This window comes from Sarcophilus harrisii, chromosome 3 (genome assembly GCF_902635505.1).
Source record: "Sarcophilus harrisii chromosome 3, mSarHar1.11, whole genome shotgun sequence".
Lineage (NCBI taxonomy): Eukaryota > Metazoa > Chordata > Mammalia > Dasyuromorphia > Dasyuridae > Sarcophilus > Sarcophilus harrisii.
Window position 1 is genome coordinate 557,335,372 of NC_045428.1, and position 16,743 is coordinate 557,352,114.

Sequence of the window (16,743 nt, forward strand, 5' to 3'; positions counted from 1 at the left end):
GTCAACTAGCCAACTAGTTGGCCCCTATATAAAACACTCCCCTCCTGTGTGCCTTTCTGCCTGAATTTCATTCTTTCCTTCGTTATCATTTCTCAAAAGGTTGAAAGGAGCTCCCTTAGAACAGCTCAATCTTTGTACAGTTCTGACAAGACACTTTCTTAGATGTCTTCTAGTTGAACATTCTATGTTCTGCAGTTTATTCCTGCTCTGGCATTCTCCTTCTAAAGATCCATCCAGTTCTGACATTCTATGCTGTCATATTTTCTATCTTAAGGATCCTTTTATTCCATATTCTAACATTCTGTGTTCTAAGGTTCCTTCGATGCTCTGAAAGTCTCTTCTTGATCCAACATTATTTTAAGGGTCTATGCAGTTCAGATCTTCTATGTTCTAACATTCTCTAGGCTAAGGCTTTTTTCAGCTGTTAACTTTCTGTGCTCTAAGGAATTTTGCAGCTTTGCTATCTTCCCTCTAAGGTCTGACAATTCTGACATTCTCTTTTCTAAGGTCCCTCCAAGCTCTGATATTCTGTGTTCTAAAAGCATCCTTATGTTACAAGAGCCCTTTCAGGATCTAATAATGTAAAATATAACATTTTGTGTTCTAAGGTTCTTCCTAGCTCTGATGTTCTCTGTTCCAAGACCTCTTCTAGTCCTGATAATCTGTGTTCTAAAGCCCTCCTGGTTCTGACATCCCATGTTCTAAGGGCCCTCCCAGCTCTGACATCCTGGGTTCTAAGACCCTTTCCAGCTGCAGTCTAAGTAACCTCCAGAAATGTCATTATGAGTCTAAGCATTGGAGGTTTCCTGGTCAAGAACTCTCTCTTCACCACACTACCTCCTCAGAGCTAAAATACAGTAGGCATTTAGTATCTGTCTTCTGAACCAAATTTTGTTTCTTTTTTTTTTTTTTAAAGGGAAAAGAGTTGAGTAGCCTCCTTAAGACAAGAATCATAGAACTGGAAGAGACCAAAGAAGTCACATAGCTTAACATAATCAGAAGAGGAGTCCTCCCACTCTCCAGGTTCCTTGAGATCTAGCTTTCCAAATTTACACAAGGGCCCAAGAGACTCCCTCCCTCCCAAAGCAGCATATTTGGCATTAGGGCAACTCACACTGTCAGGTTATTCTTTACATTGAGTGTAAATCAGCCATTGCAGCGTTCTCCATTTATGCTGGAAATATCTCACTCATACACAGTGTGCACATTGTCTCCCTCTTTGGACTGGAAGCTCCTTGAGGGACAGAGACTATGTTCTTGCCCCTCCCTGGATCCCTGATGTAGCTCAGTATTCTTAACAAATGCTTGCTGAGCAATTGAATGACCTATTTCTGCCTTGTTGGGTCGAGCAGCATAATGAATCCCTCTTCCCTATGAAAACCAGTTAACATGGCAGCTGGATGGCTCTTTGAGTAGAGGCAAGAAGACCCGAGTTCAAATTCTACACAGACACTTACTGCCTGTATGACCCTCAGCACATTACTTTACCCTATTTGCCCCATGTCTTCATCTGTAAAATGAGTTAGAGAAGGAACTAGCCCTCAGATGGGGTCACAAAGAGTAAGACACAACTAAAATCAACTGAAAAACTTTCTAAGAAAATGACAGCCTCATCTGATATAATTAGTTTTCTCATCTGTAAAAAAGGTAATAATAATGAAGATAATTGAATAATAATAATGATAACAGTAATAGTAAAAACAGTTAACATTTATAGAGTACCTACTATGTACCAGGAATTATATGAAGTACTCTACTAATATCAAAGTATGTATATTTTTCAGCTGAGGAAACTGAAGCAAACAAAAGTTAAGATAATATTCATAAATCACTTGGCGGACCTTAAAATATGGCTATATTAATGCTATCAAGTGACATAATATTTATAATTCTTTAGCAAAGTGCCTGGCATATCATACATGTCACATAAATTCTAGATATTATGATTATGAAAATCTTCATCCTTCTCAACGCTCCCAGAGCCTTCTCCTCTTTACACTAAACATCTCCAGGATCTTCTACCAACTTCTGTACAGAATGAGCTCCAGCCTCTTCACCATCCTAGTTACTTTCCCCCTACTAACAGTCAATGTGGACTAGAGAAACTTCTCCTGTCAGATGCTGCTGAACAGGATTGGGTTAAAAAAGAAACCATTTTCCACACTAAATTGCTCAAGACACAGACATTGGTTTGAAAAACAGCCTCACCAAAAGGTCCTGCCCCCAATGCGAAGCTGGTGGGAGGGGAAAAATGCCAATTTACTGAAATCCTGCAGACAGAGCAGGCTCCTGCAAGCAAATCATCCCCACTGCAGTTCAAGGAAAACATTGCATCCGAAAACAGCGACTCCAGTTCTCAAAGTGAACTCATTAACCCTCCCAGCAAGCAATACTGCCCTCCCACCCCCAAGGAACCAGGAAGATAGCGACCCCAGAAACAAAGCAGAGAATCATAGTGCATTAAAACAGAGAAAGAGACTTAGAACACGGGTTGTCAGAGCTGGGAGGCCCCTTAGAACATAGGATGTCAGAGCTGGGAGGGCTCTTAGAATATAGGATGTCAAAACTGAGAGGTCCTTTGGAATACAGGATGTCAGAGCTGGAATAATCCTTAGAATCCAGAATATCAGAATTAGGAAGCTATTAAGCCCAAAATGTCAGAGCTAGGAGGACCCTTAGAAGACAGGATGTCAGAGCTGGGAAGGAGCTTAGAACCCAGGATGTCAGAGCTGGGAGGGCCCTTAGAACCCAGGATGTCAGAGCTGAGAGGGCCCTTAGAACATTAAGTATTAGATGAAAGGAACTCTAGAAAACAGAACACCATAGCTGGAAGGATCATAAGACATGATAGTGATAGAAAAATAATCTTTGTTTAATCTGAACCTGTAATTTTTTGAGTGTAACATCAAGATAAAATATCAATGTAAAAATTCTTTCCACCACTGCAAATCAGTAATTTGTCCCAAATTTATAAAACTGTCATTTTGGAGACTTCACCAGAGCACTAACAGGCTCAATGACTTGTTTGTTCAAGGCCACACAGAAATATAGGTCAGAAATCCAAGGTCAGCTCTCTGTCCATCCCACCTGGACAGAGATGGGATGGACCTCAGAACACCAAAAGGCAATTTCTTAAAGAAGAGAGAGTTCTGAAGTTGGGATGAGCTATGACCTTACATACTTTTAGCAGTAAAGAACAGTAAAGAAGACTCCTCTGAGCCTCAGTGCCCTACCTATAAAATAAAGGCTACTAATCACACTCACCTCAGGGGGGTTGTAATGAAGCTCAGATGAGATGTGATGTTTGTAAAGGTTTGCAAACCTTAAAATGCTAGGTGTTAAAATCACAGTTATCATTAACATAGATTGTCAGAACTAGAAGGAAATTTTATAATGTAGAATGTCAGACAAATATGAAGAATTCAGAAAAGCATGAAAAGATTTATATGAATAGACGCACCATGAAGAATCAAAAAAGAGGAAGGAGGGAAAATTTGGAACATAAAGTTTTGCAAGGGTTAATGTTGAAAAATTATCCATGCATATGTTTTGAAAGTAAAAAGAAAAATCAGGAAAAAAATGATATATAAAATGGCTATAGCATCATAAATGGAAATTCTCTCTCTCTGCCATTAACACACACACACACACACACACACACACACACACACACACAAAATGAACCCTGTATAATTAGTGACCAAAATTTGTCCTGAAGAATGAGAAGATGTACCTCCTTCCTGTTTTTGAAGAAGTGGGGGGCTATGGGTGTGGAACACTGTGTGATATCAGAAATGGTCCATGTGTTGGCTAGTTCGGCTACTGGTTTTTTGGTGTGCTCTCTTTTTAAATTTTCGTTACAAAGTCTAGTTTGCTGGATAGGAAAAGGCTATATCAGGAAATGTATGGAATAATAAAAACAAATGGCATCAATATAAATAATTATTTTTAAAAATACATAGGATATCAGAGGTGAAAGGAACCTTTAAGACAAACTGGCCCCTTCCCCTCATCTTGAAGAGGAGGAAGCAAGAGGCCAGAAAGCAGACAATGACCCGGTGGGAAGGCCAGCAGTGGCTAGCTGCAGACTTGAAGCCAGATCTCACATCCTAGGGCTGTGATTTATTTCACAGGTGAGGGCGAATGGGAGCCCCTCCCCTCGTGCACAACCTGGTCACTCTCTCCCCGGCCGCAGCAAGCCTTATCAGGCAGACTCAGTGGCAGGGGATCACAAAGGTAGTTAATAGCCACTACTGCTCCAGCAAGGCAGAGAAAAGAAGCGGCTGGAATGTCGAAGCTCTTGGTTTTTACTGAGCCCTACTAGCTTTCCAAAAGCCTTGGCACTGGAGAAGGTGCTATGATTTCTCAGTGTGGGGAAGCCCATCCAACAACCCAGATTACCACCCATGCATATTGAGTCCTCGGAAAGTGACCGGAGAAGTCATCTAAAGCTAGATCTTCCTAATTCCAAGCCCTTACTGCCTCTATACAAATCTAATTCACCTTAACTGATGAATTTTAATTGCTAGCATTTATATATTGCTTTAAAGTTTACAAAGCACTTTTAAAATATAATCTCATTTAATACTCACAATGACCCTAGAAGGTGAGTGCTATTATTATTCCCATTTTACAGATGAGGAAACTGAGGCAAAAGGAATGATGCTAGTAAGTATCTGAGGCTCCATTGGAACTCAGTTCTTCCTGACTCCAGGCCTAGCCCTCTATCCCATTTATGAGATGTCTGAGTTCTTTACATCATCATTAGAGGGAGGATTACAAAGAATCACTTATTTGGAGTAGAAAGGGGTGCTGTTAACTCTTACTTTGTAACTAAGAAAATTAAGGACCAAGAAATATTAAGTAACTTTCTGTAAGGCTACACAGTTGATCTGTGCGAGCCGGGACACTTGGGAACTTCTCTGGGCCTGGCAAACTGGGAAATGGTGAAAGGAGAAGCAGGCAAGATGGTACCTCTAGCTTTCAATGGGGCCACTTTCCACAGAGCATTTATGCATCCTGGAGTTACAAGGTGGGACAAAACCTCAATCAGAAGTCTATCCCATCTCTTTCCTTAAGGGTTTTTCTTCTGTTCCCCATAGGAACTAACCAGCCTTATATCTACCCCCTTCTTCACTGCCCTTTGCCACTCCAAGAGCCAGGACTGGGGTGAGGACTGGGGTTTGAGTCCAGCAGTTATTGGAAAAATTTATCCTGCAAAATATTGTTACAAAGACTATAAGCAAGTCCACCCAAGCCTAGAGCTCTTGTCCATAGATCAGCCTGGTTAATTATGGAGAGACACCCTATCTGTCCACAGGGGATGAATTCTTTGGCCAAGGCAACCCATAGAAGAAAAGCATAAAATGGTCCTTAGTCCTTTGTGGTTCTATCCATCCTTCTGTTTCCACAATGACAGTTGCTAAAAGTGGGGATAGAGATGTATTTGGAATCTCAGTTTTTAAAGTATCTATAAACATTAATTTCACCTCTGGTGTTCTGAATGTAAGATCCTTGCTCCATGATCAATGAGAGGCCAATGGCCGATGGGAAGAACAAAATCACATCAATACTGATGCTCCTGCCATAAATAAACCAGAAGATGGAAGTTGTGAGTGATCTCTCCATTTAGCTTTAAGTTCCCCTTGGAGAGACCATAAAAGAGTTGGTTTTATCATGCACTCAAAGGCAATAAGAAATATCATTTCACAAGATAGTCAACCTGCCCCTTAGCACTCATGATGAGTACAACCCAAAAGACCATTATGAAGATATTTTCAAATGGATGCCCTACATTTATTACAAAGGACAGAGACAAAATCCACCAAAAAAATATTCACAAGATTGTTATTTGGGAGTTGTTTCTAACTAAATAAATAAAATCAATGGGGGAGGAAAACACATTTTAAAGGACTTATTATATACAAAGTACTGTGCGAAGGCTAGTGAAACAAACAGAAAATTCAGACAGCTTCTGCTCTCTAGGAGCTCACCTAATAAAGGAGGGTTTCAGCTGTATGTCAGAAAAAAATTCTTCTGGTCCTTAGGGTCAGCAGCAAAGCAGATGGTGATGCTTCTTTTTAAATGTTATTTCCACAGGGAAATTCTTATCAGTTCCTGATGTTGAACTATGTGACAGGGCCAAGAACTTTGGTGGTAAGAACTTTCTTTTTTGGAGTCCTCAGTAACTATGCCAACAGAAACTGCAAGGAAGCTCAATTAGCAATTTTTATGTAGTAAGACCAACTGTTTCAAACTGAGGTCAAAATCAACAACAAATAATAAAGATAAAGAAAAAAGCATATTTGTGATTTATGTGATTACTGTAGATCTAACCTGACCTATTAAAATGAGTTGTTTATGTTGGGAAATGGAAAATGGATAAAGGTAAAGACATTGACTTTGTTTTCTTCCAGAAGTTTAATCTATTTAAGGCAATTATTTAAATGAGAAAGTTGTCTCTGTGGTTATATTGATCAAGGAATCTTCTGACCTGCTCAGGATTACACAGTTCAAAAAGTATGTAAGGCTGGTATTAAACTTCAGCACATTACTCCACTTAGCTGCCTCAACTGTAGTTTCCTGCAATTAACTGCTTCAAGGAGGAAATGGTAAGAAGGAGGGTTTGAAATCCTTAAAGTCCTACAGAAGCATGAATGATTATTCTTATTATAGGTGAAGTACAAACTTCTTTGCCTGCCATTGAAGGTTAATCAAGCAATCAATTAACAAATATTGATTACATGCCAGATACCATGCTAAATACTGAGGATATATATTTTTTTTAAAAATGTAATAAAATATTCTCAGCTCTTGAGAAGCTTCCACTTTATCACAGACATCACTTTATCTTTCCAGTCTTACCTTCATTCAAGCCCTTATTTTTGTTTCAGCTAAAACAAACTTTTCTTCTTTTCATGGCTAGAAATGAGAAATGCCCTTCAATGGGGAAATGGTTGAACAAGTTATGGTATAGGTATATGATGGAATACTATTCTGTAGCGAGAAATGATGAAGAATATTGGTTCAGAGAACCCTGAAAAAACTTATATGAACTGATGCTGAATGAAGTGAGTATAACCAGTAGAAAAATTCATACAGAAATAACAATAACACAAAGATGCACAATTTTGAAAGTTTTCAGAACTCTTATCAACACAATGATGAACCACAATTCCAGGGAACTCAGGATTAAGCATACTACCTACCTCTAGAAAGGGAAATAATGGACTCAATGTAGATTGAAGCATGTTTTTTCCCTTTTTTTGACATGGCAAATATGGGAATGTGTTTTGTTTGAATCTCTATATTTGTAACTGGTTTTGTTCTTGCTTTCTCAGTGGTAGGAGGTGAGAGGGGAAAAGAATTCAGAACTGAAAATCAAATCAAATCAAATTAAATTTTAAAAAATGAGCTATTCCATGTCCCCCAAAGAACCCATGGTTCATACTCTTCTCTGTGCCTACTAAGTCCTTTCTTCTCCATCCTTGCCTCCTGAATCCATACTAACTTTTAAAACCAAATTCAAATGCTGCCCTTTCCAAGAAGCTTTCTTTGATCTTCTCTATCAGTACTGATCTTCTTCCCTAATGTATATATGATCAAGCAAATAAGAAGCATTTATAAAAGTTTAATATGTGCCAGACACTGTGCTAAGTATTGGAGATAGATTATGTTCTAATGAGAGAAATAGCATATGTAAATAGATTCATCCAGGAGAAATAAAGTTGATGGAAGGCACTCTTACAGAAGGCAATCTTAGCCTTAGGAGCTAGGGGAATAGGGGAAGGCCTCCTGAAGATATCACATCTGAGTTGAATCTTGAAATCAGAGATTCTAAGTGATATGAGATTAAAAGGAAGAGCATTCTAGGCTTGGAGAATGGGAACAAAGGCAGGAAACGAGAAATGAAGTATCATGGTGGCAAAGAACCAGAAACGGAACAGATGCCTTTCAATGGGGAAATGACTGAGCAATTTATGGTATAGGTATATGATAGAATACCATTGTATTTTATCATATTCCTAAAGAAAGAACAGCCAGAAAGTCAATATTGCTGTATCAGATAGTATGTAGAGAAGAATAAAGTATAGGAAGACTGGAAAAGTAGGAAGGGGCCAGATGATAGAGAGTAATAAATACTAAACAAAGGATTTCACATTTGATCCTGGAGCTACAGGAATTCACTAAGAAGGGTTCCATGGACAGACCTGAGCTCCAGGAATACGTTTGCCCACTGCATGGAAAGTACATTGGAGGAAGGAGAGGCTGGGAGAAGAGAGACTAGTTAGAAAGTTATTGCATTTGTCCAGTTGAAGCGTAGAGAGTCTAAGCTAAAGTGATGGCTATGTGAGTAGTAGAAAGATTATGGGAGAAATGGTCAGAAGAAGGAAATTACAAAATCCAGCAACTTACTGAAGAGGAGGGGTAAAACAGAGAAGGGAATGAAGGATGTCACTGGGGTCTCAAATCTGGGTGACTGGAAGGATGGTGATGCCTTCAACAATAAAAGGGAAGTGAGGAAGAAGAAAGGGTTGGGGGATGGAAAAATAATGAGTTTTGCTTTTCATAGTTAAATTCAAGATACCTAAGGGAAATCCAGTTGGAAATACCCAATAGACAGTTGGTGGTGCCAAAGTAGAATTCAGTTGGGAGACAAGGGATGAATATAGAGTTGGAAAGTATCTGTATAGAAATGGCAATGGAATCACGGCAACTAATGAGTTTATCAGACTAAAGAAGATACAGGGAAAAAAAGAAGAGGACAGAGCCTCAGAGGACACCCACAGTTAATGAATGTGACATGGATGAATATCCAAGAAAAGAGATTGAGAAGGAATTGTCGGACAATTAAGCAAAGTGCCAGGAGAGGAGAGAGAATCCATGAGGAGGTGGTCAACAGCATCAAAAGCTACAGAAAGCTTAAGACATTTGAGAATTGAGAATAGGTCAATGTAGAGCAATAAATGCCTAAGGACTTCACATTTGATCCTGGAACTAAAGGAAATCATTGAAATGGATTCCATGGTCAGACCTGAGTTCCTACAATTGAGGATTGGCCATCAAGAAAACACTGATATCTTTGAAGAGGGGGATGTTGGTGAACGAGAAACCAGACTGTTTCTGTGAGAAGAGAGGAAATAGAGGCACTAATTGGAGATGATAAGCTATCAAGAATGGGCAGACCAAGTGGAGGTTTTTTAAGGATCAAGGATACTTATACATATTTGTAGACAGTAGGGAAGGAATCAGTATATTAGGGGAAACTGAAGATTAGATTGTGGGAGTGATGGTGGGGCACACAGGAAGGGATGAGGCTAAGGAAGTGCATGTGAGGGGTTATATTTAGCAAGTGGCAGGACTACCTCATAAGCAGAGACTGAAGGGAAGTTAAGATAGTAGGGATGAGGTCAGACAGTTGTAAGATGAGAAAGGGAAGAGAGCTCTTGGCAATGGCTTCCATTTTTTCAACAAGGTCTCCAGTTAAGAGGATTTGGAGAGAGAGTATCTTGGAGGTTTGAGGAGAGAAGACAAGGTTGAAATATGTGTTATCATGTTTTAGAATTATTATCTGTGGTAATTTTTTTACACAAGCTCCACATGGACATCAATCATTCCTTATTTAAGTTTTCCCATGGTACAGAACAATTTTCTGCATACATTTGGATTTAGGATCCCCTAAGCATCCATGACAGATTTAGAGCTGGAGGGAACCTAAGACCATTGAGTGCAACCCCCTCATTTTGCAGATGAGAAAATTCAAATCTAAAGAAGTTAGGTAAATAGCTCAGGATCATACAACAAGGACATGTCTGAGGCAGGATTTGGACACATCTTCTTGGCTCTAATATCAAAATTCTGACAATTGTGACAACAGGTAAGTTAACAGTTGTTAATTGAATGATGAATACCCAGTCCTTACACCATCCAGGCCACCTTACATCTGGCCAATATGGTAACCAGAAGTCACTAGAATTCAGTCAGAAGAAGACAGGAAAAGAGGGGGGTAAGGGGAAGACAAGAGAAGGAAAGAAGGGGAGGAAGAGGAGGAAAAGGAGGAGGAGGAGGAGAAAGAGAAGGAGGAAATGGAGAAGAAAGAGGAGGAGGAAGAAGAAGAGGAGGAGGATAAAGAGGAGAAGGAAGAGGAAGAGGAGGAAGAGAAAGAGGGGGAGGAGGAGGAGAACAAGAACAAGAACAAGAAAGAGGAAGAGGAAGAAGAGGAGGAAGAGGAAGAAAGGGAGAAGAAAGAGAAGAGGAGAAGGAAGGAGGAAGAAGAAGGAGGGGGAGGGAGGAGGGAGAGGGAGTGAGGGATGTCAAAAAGAAAGAGAAAGAAGAGGGAAATAAAATGAGGGAGAGAAGAGAGATGGAGGGAAGAACGAGGGGTAGAAAAGAGTAATGTCTCAGCTGTGAATGTGGCCACCGTAGTCCATCGGCTCCTCCCCAAATCACAGAGTGCTCCCCTCACCGAACATGCCACCGGTGTAGCCATTCTTCGTCACTGGTCGAAGCTCATTCTTTCCCAGCGCAAACTGCTTGTAGTTATCCCAGGCGAACTGCATCATCTGAAAGAAATATCAGGACACAAAACACTTTTGTGAACAACCTCCGCCTCTAGTCCCTTGAAATGTAGCACGGAATCATATTTGGACAAATATTTGCAGTGGGAATAATTACAAAAATATAAGGAGGCAGTGGGATGGAGACAACATGTACACAGATAAATATAGACACAGTGAATACAGAGTAATTTTGAGGGGAAAGAGCACTAAATAAATGGAGGAAAGGAAAAGGGAAAAGACCTTCCAGAGAAGGTGATATCCAAGCTGAGCCTTGGGGGTGGGATGGGGATGGGGACAGGGAGGAAGCCGGTAGTGCAGTGAAAAAAATCAATGAACCTGGAGTCCAAAAAACCTGGGTTCAAATCCTGCCTCAGAGGCTTCCTAGCTGTGTGACCCTGGGCAAGTCAGTTTAACTCCATCTGCCTCAATTTCCTCATCTGTAAAATGAAGAGATTAGCTATGATGTCCTCTAAGGACACTTTCAGGTCTAAACCCAAGATCCTTTGATAATCACCTGCTATCTGCCAAACACTGTTTTAAGCATTGAAGATACAAAAAGAGGTAAAAGACATGTTCCCTGTTCAAGATTAGCTTGCAGTCTAATCAAATAACATGCAAACAAATATGTAACCTCCCATATATATATATATATATATATATATATATATATATATACACACACACACACACACACACACACACACACACACAGGATAAATAGGAAATTATCAAGAGAGAGAAAACGATAAGGGAAAGAAGCTAATGCATTCCCCCTCTCTGAAACTCAGTTTCCTGGACTATAAAATGGGAATAATGATGTTAGAACTACTTATCTCTTAGGAGTTTAAGGAAAGGGTTTGGAGAACTTTTAAGCACTAAAGGGTGCCCCAAAAGTCTTAGTGTAGTTTTAAGCTCCTTGTGGTTGCTGTTCTGTTGGGTCCAACTCTTTATGATCCCATTTGGGGTTTTCTTGGCAAATGTCATTTCCTTAGAGGCATATAGGATGATGTGACCTGCCCAGGGTCAAATAACTAGGAAAACTGTTTAGATCTCAGGTCTTCCTGACTCCAGGCCCAGGATTCTATCCATTGGGCCATTTAGGTGGCATTAAACTGCAGTAAGACTTTTGGGATCCCTTATATTACCCAATAATACACAAATAATCTTAATATAAGGGAGGTCATAATAAAGATCCTATAAGAGTGCTCTGGATTAACAGGAAAGAGTTATTACATCTCTATCCTATACTACAGGAGCAGTTAGACCTGAGTTCAAATCTAGCCTCAGACACTTCCTATCTATATGACCCTTGGCAAGTCACTTAATCCTGTTTGTCTCAGTTTTCTCATCTGTAAAAATGAGCTGCAGAAGAAAATGGCAAACCACTCTGGTATCTCTGCCAAGAAAATCCCAAATGGGGTCATAAAGAGTCAGATATGACTGAGAAAAAACTCCAACCCTAAAGTGAGACAAATCACCTAAAATAATCCAGCAAAGGGCAGTAATTCTTCTGCCATCACAGAACTCAGAATTTAAAACCAGAAGGACTCTTTGAGATCAGCCAGCACTGCCTCATTGTACAGAGGAGGAATATGGAAGGTCCCAGGCAAGAAAGCCTGTCCCTGCTCTCGTGGGTGGGCTCAATTGGAGGAAGACAATGCTTTGGGGCTGGGGTTCAAATTCAGATCTTTCTCCCCCACTACCTCTGCCTCAAACTGATTTTGGTTTCCTCCCTGGCTGCTGCTCCAGATTCTCAGCCCACTTTGTTTACCAGGCTCCAGGGGAAACTCATTGCTTGACCAAGGCAACTGGGGAGAAATGAGATGAGCTGAGTGACTCCCAAGCACCAGCAGCAGTCCCTACCCCAGCAGCTAGTCAGACAGACCTGCGGCAGCTCTGAAAGGAGGAAAGGGAGGTGGGCGGCCCTGGGAAGCTGTTACGAGTATAAAAAGGCAGCAGAGAAGGTGGTACAGGGGCGTGCAAGAGGGGGAGGCAGTCAGCCATCCTGCTGGAAAATCAAAGACCTGCCAGAGATAGAGGAGGGAGGGGGAAGGGAATTAGAAGCAGAAATCTACCTCTGTCTTATTTTTAAGGATCTGTCAGTTTAGATATTTTAAAAGTTCTCAATTATTATCCAGACTGTACAGAGTGACAGAGCATCTCCAGAGTAGATTGGGTGGGACAAGCCAGTATCTTTCCTAGACTCCCAAGCCGGCTCCCAAGCTACCTGGGGGACCTCTCCACCTGGATGTCCTCTAGCTACCTCAGTCTCAACTTGTCCCAAACTGAACTCGTTATTCTACCCTCTAAACTGCTGCCCATGAACTTATGTCTTTAAAAAATAATTTGAAAATAGTTTTCAGTCATTTTGCAGTCATGACCCCATTGGGGATGTCTTGGAAAATATAGTTGGAGTAGTTTGCCATTTCCTTCTCAAACTCACTTTACAGATGAAGGAACAGAAATTATTTGCTCAGAATCACACAGCTAGCGTGTAAGATCAATTTTGAACTCAGGTTTTCCTGACTGTAGACCCAGCCCTCTATCCATTGTCTTACCTAGTTACACCTTGAAAATGGTATTTTAATGCAGTCGGGTTCCTTTGTAATCCTATATCTTTTATTTTGTGCATTTAAAAAATTCTGAGAATGGATCCAGAGTCAGTTTCATTCAATGGCCAAGACCCCCTCTCTAAACCCATTTCTCCTCCAGAATTTCCCATTTCTGTGGAGGATGCCACCATTTTTGTAGACGCCCAGATTCACAATTCAGGAGTCAGAGAAGTCATCCTCAAGAGGCAGTGTGATATAGGGGACAGAGAGGTGAGCATGGAGCACAGATCTCTGAGATTTCAAACCTGAGCTTGAATTCTAGCTCCAACACCGAGCAATGACCTCCCCTCATCCAGTCTTTGACCTGCTTGTATGAGGAATAAATGTGGATGCTCTCTCAGGTCCTCTCAAGCTCTCAGTTTCTGATTCAACCTATCATACTACATTCTTCCTCATTCCCCCATATCCAACCAAATGCAAAGTCTTGTCAATTCTAATACTCTATATCTCTTACACTTTTCTCCTCCCTATACACACAAGTAACTTACATTTGTTCCTTTATCATTTCACATCTGGACGAGGACAATATGCTCCAAACTATTCTTGCTGAGAAGTCTTTCCAAATGATCCCCCCCACCTTGCAAAAAGATATTCCTAAAGCCCCTCCCTTGCTCAAGAAGGTTTCCTGGCTCCCTCAAAGATAAAACATAATCTTTTTGGCTTGACATTTAAAACCCTCCAGTCTGGCTCCATTCTACTTGGTTATATATTAGTCTCCCTTTCACTCTCTACATTTCCAACAAAATGACCCACTTATTGCTCATCACTCACAACTTTGTATTTTTAATTTCCCTGTCTTTACATGAGGGGCTGTTCTCCTTTCTTATTTCTGCCTCTTAGAAGTCCTTCAAGTCAAGTGTCTCTCTGTTTCTCTCTGTCTCTGTCTCTCTTTGTCTCTCTTTTCCCTCCCCTTTCTCCTTTCCCCTCTCCCTCCCCTCCCTCCACCCCCTCCTCATCCCCTTCTCATCCCTCCCTTCCCTTCGTCCCCTCCCCTTTCCTCCTCCTTTCTTCTCTCCTCCCTCCTCTCCCTCTCTCCTTCTCTTCTCTGCTTTCCTGCTCTTCTCTTTCTTCTCTTCTCTCTCTCCCTCCCTCCCTCCCTCCCTCCCTCCCTCTCTCTGTGTCTCTGTCTCTCTGTCTCTGAAATTTTCTTCAAGCAATCTTTTAATTTTGTATTTATTTACCATTCTATGAACATATGTCCCCCTGGCAGAATGGAAAATCCCTGAAAGCAAAGAAATCTCACTTTCATATCTGTATACTTAGAACCTACCACGGTGCCTTTCCTGATGCTCACAGGGGCCAGGACATTTTCTTCTAAAACTGCTTTGTATTTACTATGTATATATTTTGAATGTATTTATATGCGGACAGGTGGTTTTTCGTGATAGAATATAAACTCCCTGGAAGCAAAGGTCTTTTTTCCCCCTTATCCTCAGCTCCTAGTGAGGACACAATGCCTGGTACATAATAAGAATTTAACAAATACTCATAGATTAAGAAATGTTTGACTATAGAATCTTTAAGTGAGAGTGGAAATGGACCTTAGAAGGTCCTCTTGTCCCACTCTCTCATTTTAGAGAGGAGAAGCTAAACCACAGAGAGATTAAAGTCACAACGATAATAGTTTATGAAATCCAAGGTTGTATGGATAGTAATAGTAGGACTGGGGTTTGAACCCAAGTCTTCCAGTTCAAATCCTGTGCACTTTTCACTTTACTACGGTTCTCTGGGAGAGAGAGGGCAAGGTTATATTGGGAAGTGAAGGTAATGTAAAATTAAAATGATATAAATGTCATTTATTATGATGATGATCTCCAGTTTACAGATGACAAGAAGTTGGGAAATTACCTGCCCAATGTCACATAGCAAGTTAGAAGGAGGCAGCACCAAACTGGAACCCAGGTCTCCTTCACTACTGACTTGGGTGGGGAGCGCAACTAACTGTCTCTTTGTCTGACTCTTTTTATCTCTGTGTATGTGTCTGTCTTACCTTCTCTCTTTCTGTCTCTATCTCTGTCTTTCTGTCTCTCTGTATGTTTGTCTCTCTTTGTGTGTCTCTCTATCTCTGCCTCTGTCCTTCTGTCCTTGTCTGTCTCTGTCTCTGTCTCTGTCTCTCTCTCTCTCTCTGGGTCTGTCATCTGTCTTCTGTGTGTGTGTCTCTGTCTCTTTTCTCTTTCTGTCTCTGTTTCTCTGTCTCTTTGTCTCTCCCTATCCTTGTCTCTCTCTTTCTCTCTTTTCTCTCTTTGTCTCTGTCTCTCTAGGTCTGTCATCTGTCTTCTGTGTGTGTGTGTCTCTCTCTGTCTCTTTTCTCTTTCTGTCTCTGTCTCTCTGTATCACTGTTTCTCTGTTTCTGAATCTGTCTTTTTTCTCTCTGTGTGTGTATGTGTATCTCTGTCTTCTCTCTTCTCTGTCTCTCTCTTTTCTTTCTTCTGTTTCTCTGTCTTTGTGTGTCTCTCTGCCTGTCCATCTTCTGTTTCTCTGTCTTTGTGTGTCTGTCTATGTTTCTGTGTCTGTCTCTCTATCTCTGTCTCTGTCTCTGTCTCTTTGACTGTCTGTCTCTGTCTGTCTCTCTCTCTCTCTCTCTCTCTCTCTCTCTCTCTCTCTCTCTCTCTCTCAATGTAGATGTTTAAATGGCAGGAGCACAAAGCTCCCAGTGGCAAAGAGACAGACTGTGCAGCAAGCAAGAGAGCCCAGACACGCTCTTCAGAAACAGCTTCATCTTTTTCTCAAACAATGAAGCTTGAGCTTCTCTTTAGAATGACAAGGGATCTTGGAGATGAAAAATATTTACTAGCTAGAGACAGGCTCACTTTTATTTTTAGATCAGCCTGGTACCTGTTTCCACGCTCAGGAATTCTTCTTTAGAAAAGTGACTGAGGATGGGCAGCAGGATGTGCAGAGAATTTGGAGCCCAAAGGACTGGACTAGAGCCCTGGCTTCCCCACCCCCAATTTCTTGGTTATCTTGAACAAGTCACATTGCTCTCTGAGTCCCAGTCTCTCTGTCTGTAAGACAGAGACAATATTTTTTTTTTTGCTTTTGTTTTTTGTTTACTTTTTAGAGGCAATGTTTGGACAATCTGTTGCATGGGAGTGTTATGACATTTAAATGAGATGAACCTTCCCATATAGCCATCTCTATCTCCACCACCTAGAAAATCACAGCAAACTATGACTACTTATATAAATAATCAGCTTACCTCAGTATTTCTGAAGAGCCATGTGGGTATTCAAACGATTAATATTCTAAGAGGCAGTGGTGGTATCATGGAGAAAATACTGAACTTAACTATCAGAAAGAACTGGGTTGAAATCCTGCCTTTGACACTTACTGTCTCTCAGAGAGAGAGACAGAGACAGAGAGAGAAACAGAGACAGAGACAGAGACAGAGACAGAGAAACAGAGACAGAGAGAGAGAGACACACAGAGAGAGACAGAGACAGAGAGAGACAGAGACAGAGAGAGAGGAACAGAGACAGAGAGAGAGAGAAAGAGAGAGAGAGACAGAGACAGAGAGAGAGAAACAGAGACAGAGAGAGAGAGAGAGAGAGAGAGAGAGAGAGAGAGAGAGA

The 16,743-nt window shown here is 40.9% G+C and overlaps 1 protein-coding gene across 1 annotated transcript in view; it reads right to left on the reverse strand.

The window, feature by feature from the left end:
- The window catches only part of MAN1C1 (mannosidase alpha class 1C member 1), a 198,632-nt gene that overhangs the window by 113,647 nt on the left and 68,242 nt on the right, over positions 1-16,743 (reverse strand). The window contains exon 2 of the mRNA XM_031961530.1: positions 10,466-10,562. Within this exon, the coding sequence (XP_031817390.1) occupies positions 10,466-10,562 (97 nt within the window). The remainder of the gene's footprint in view (positions 1-10,465; positions 10,563-16,743) is intronic.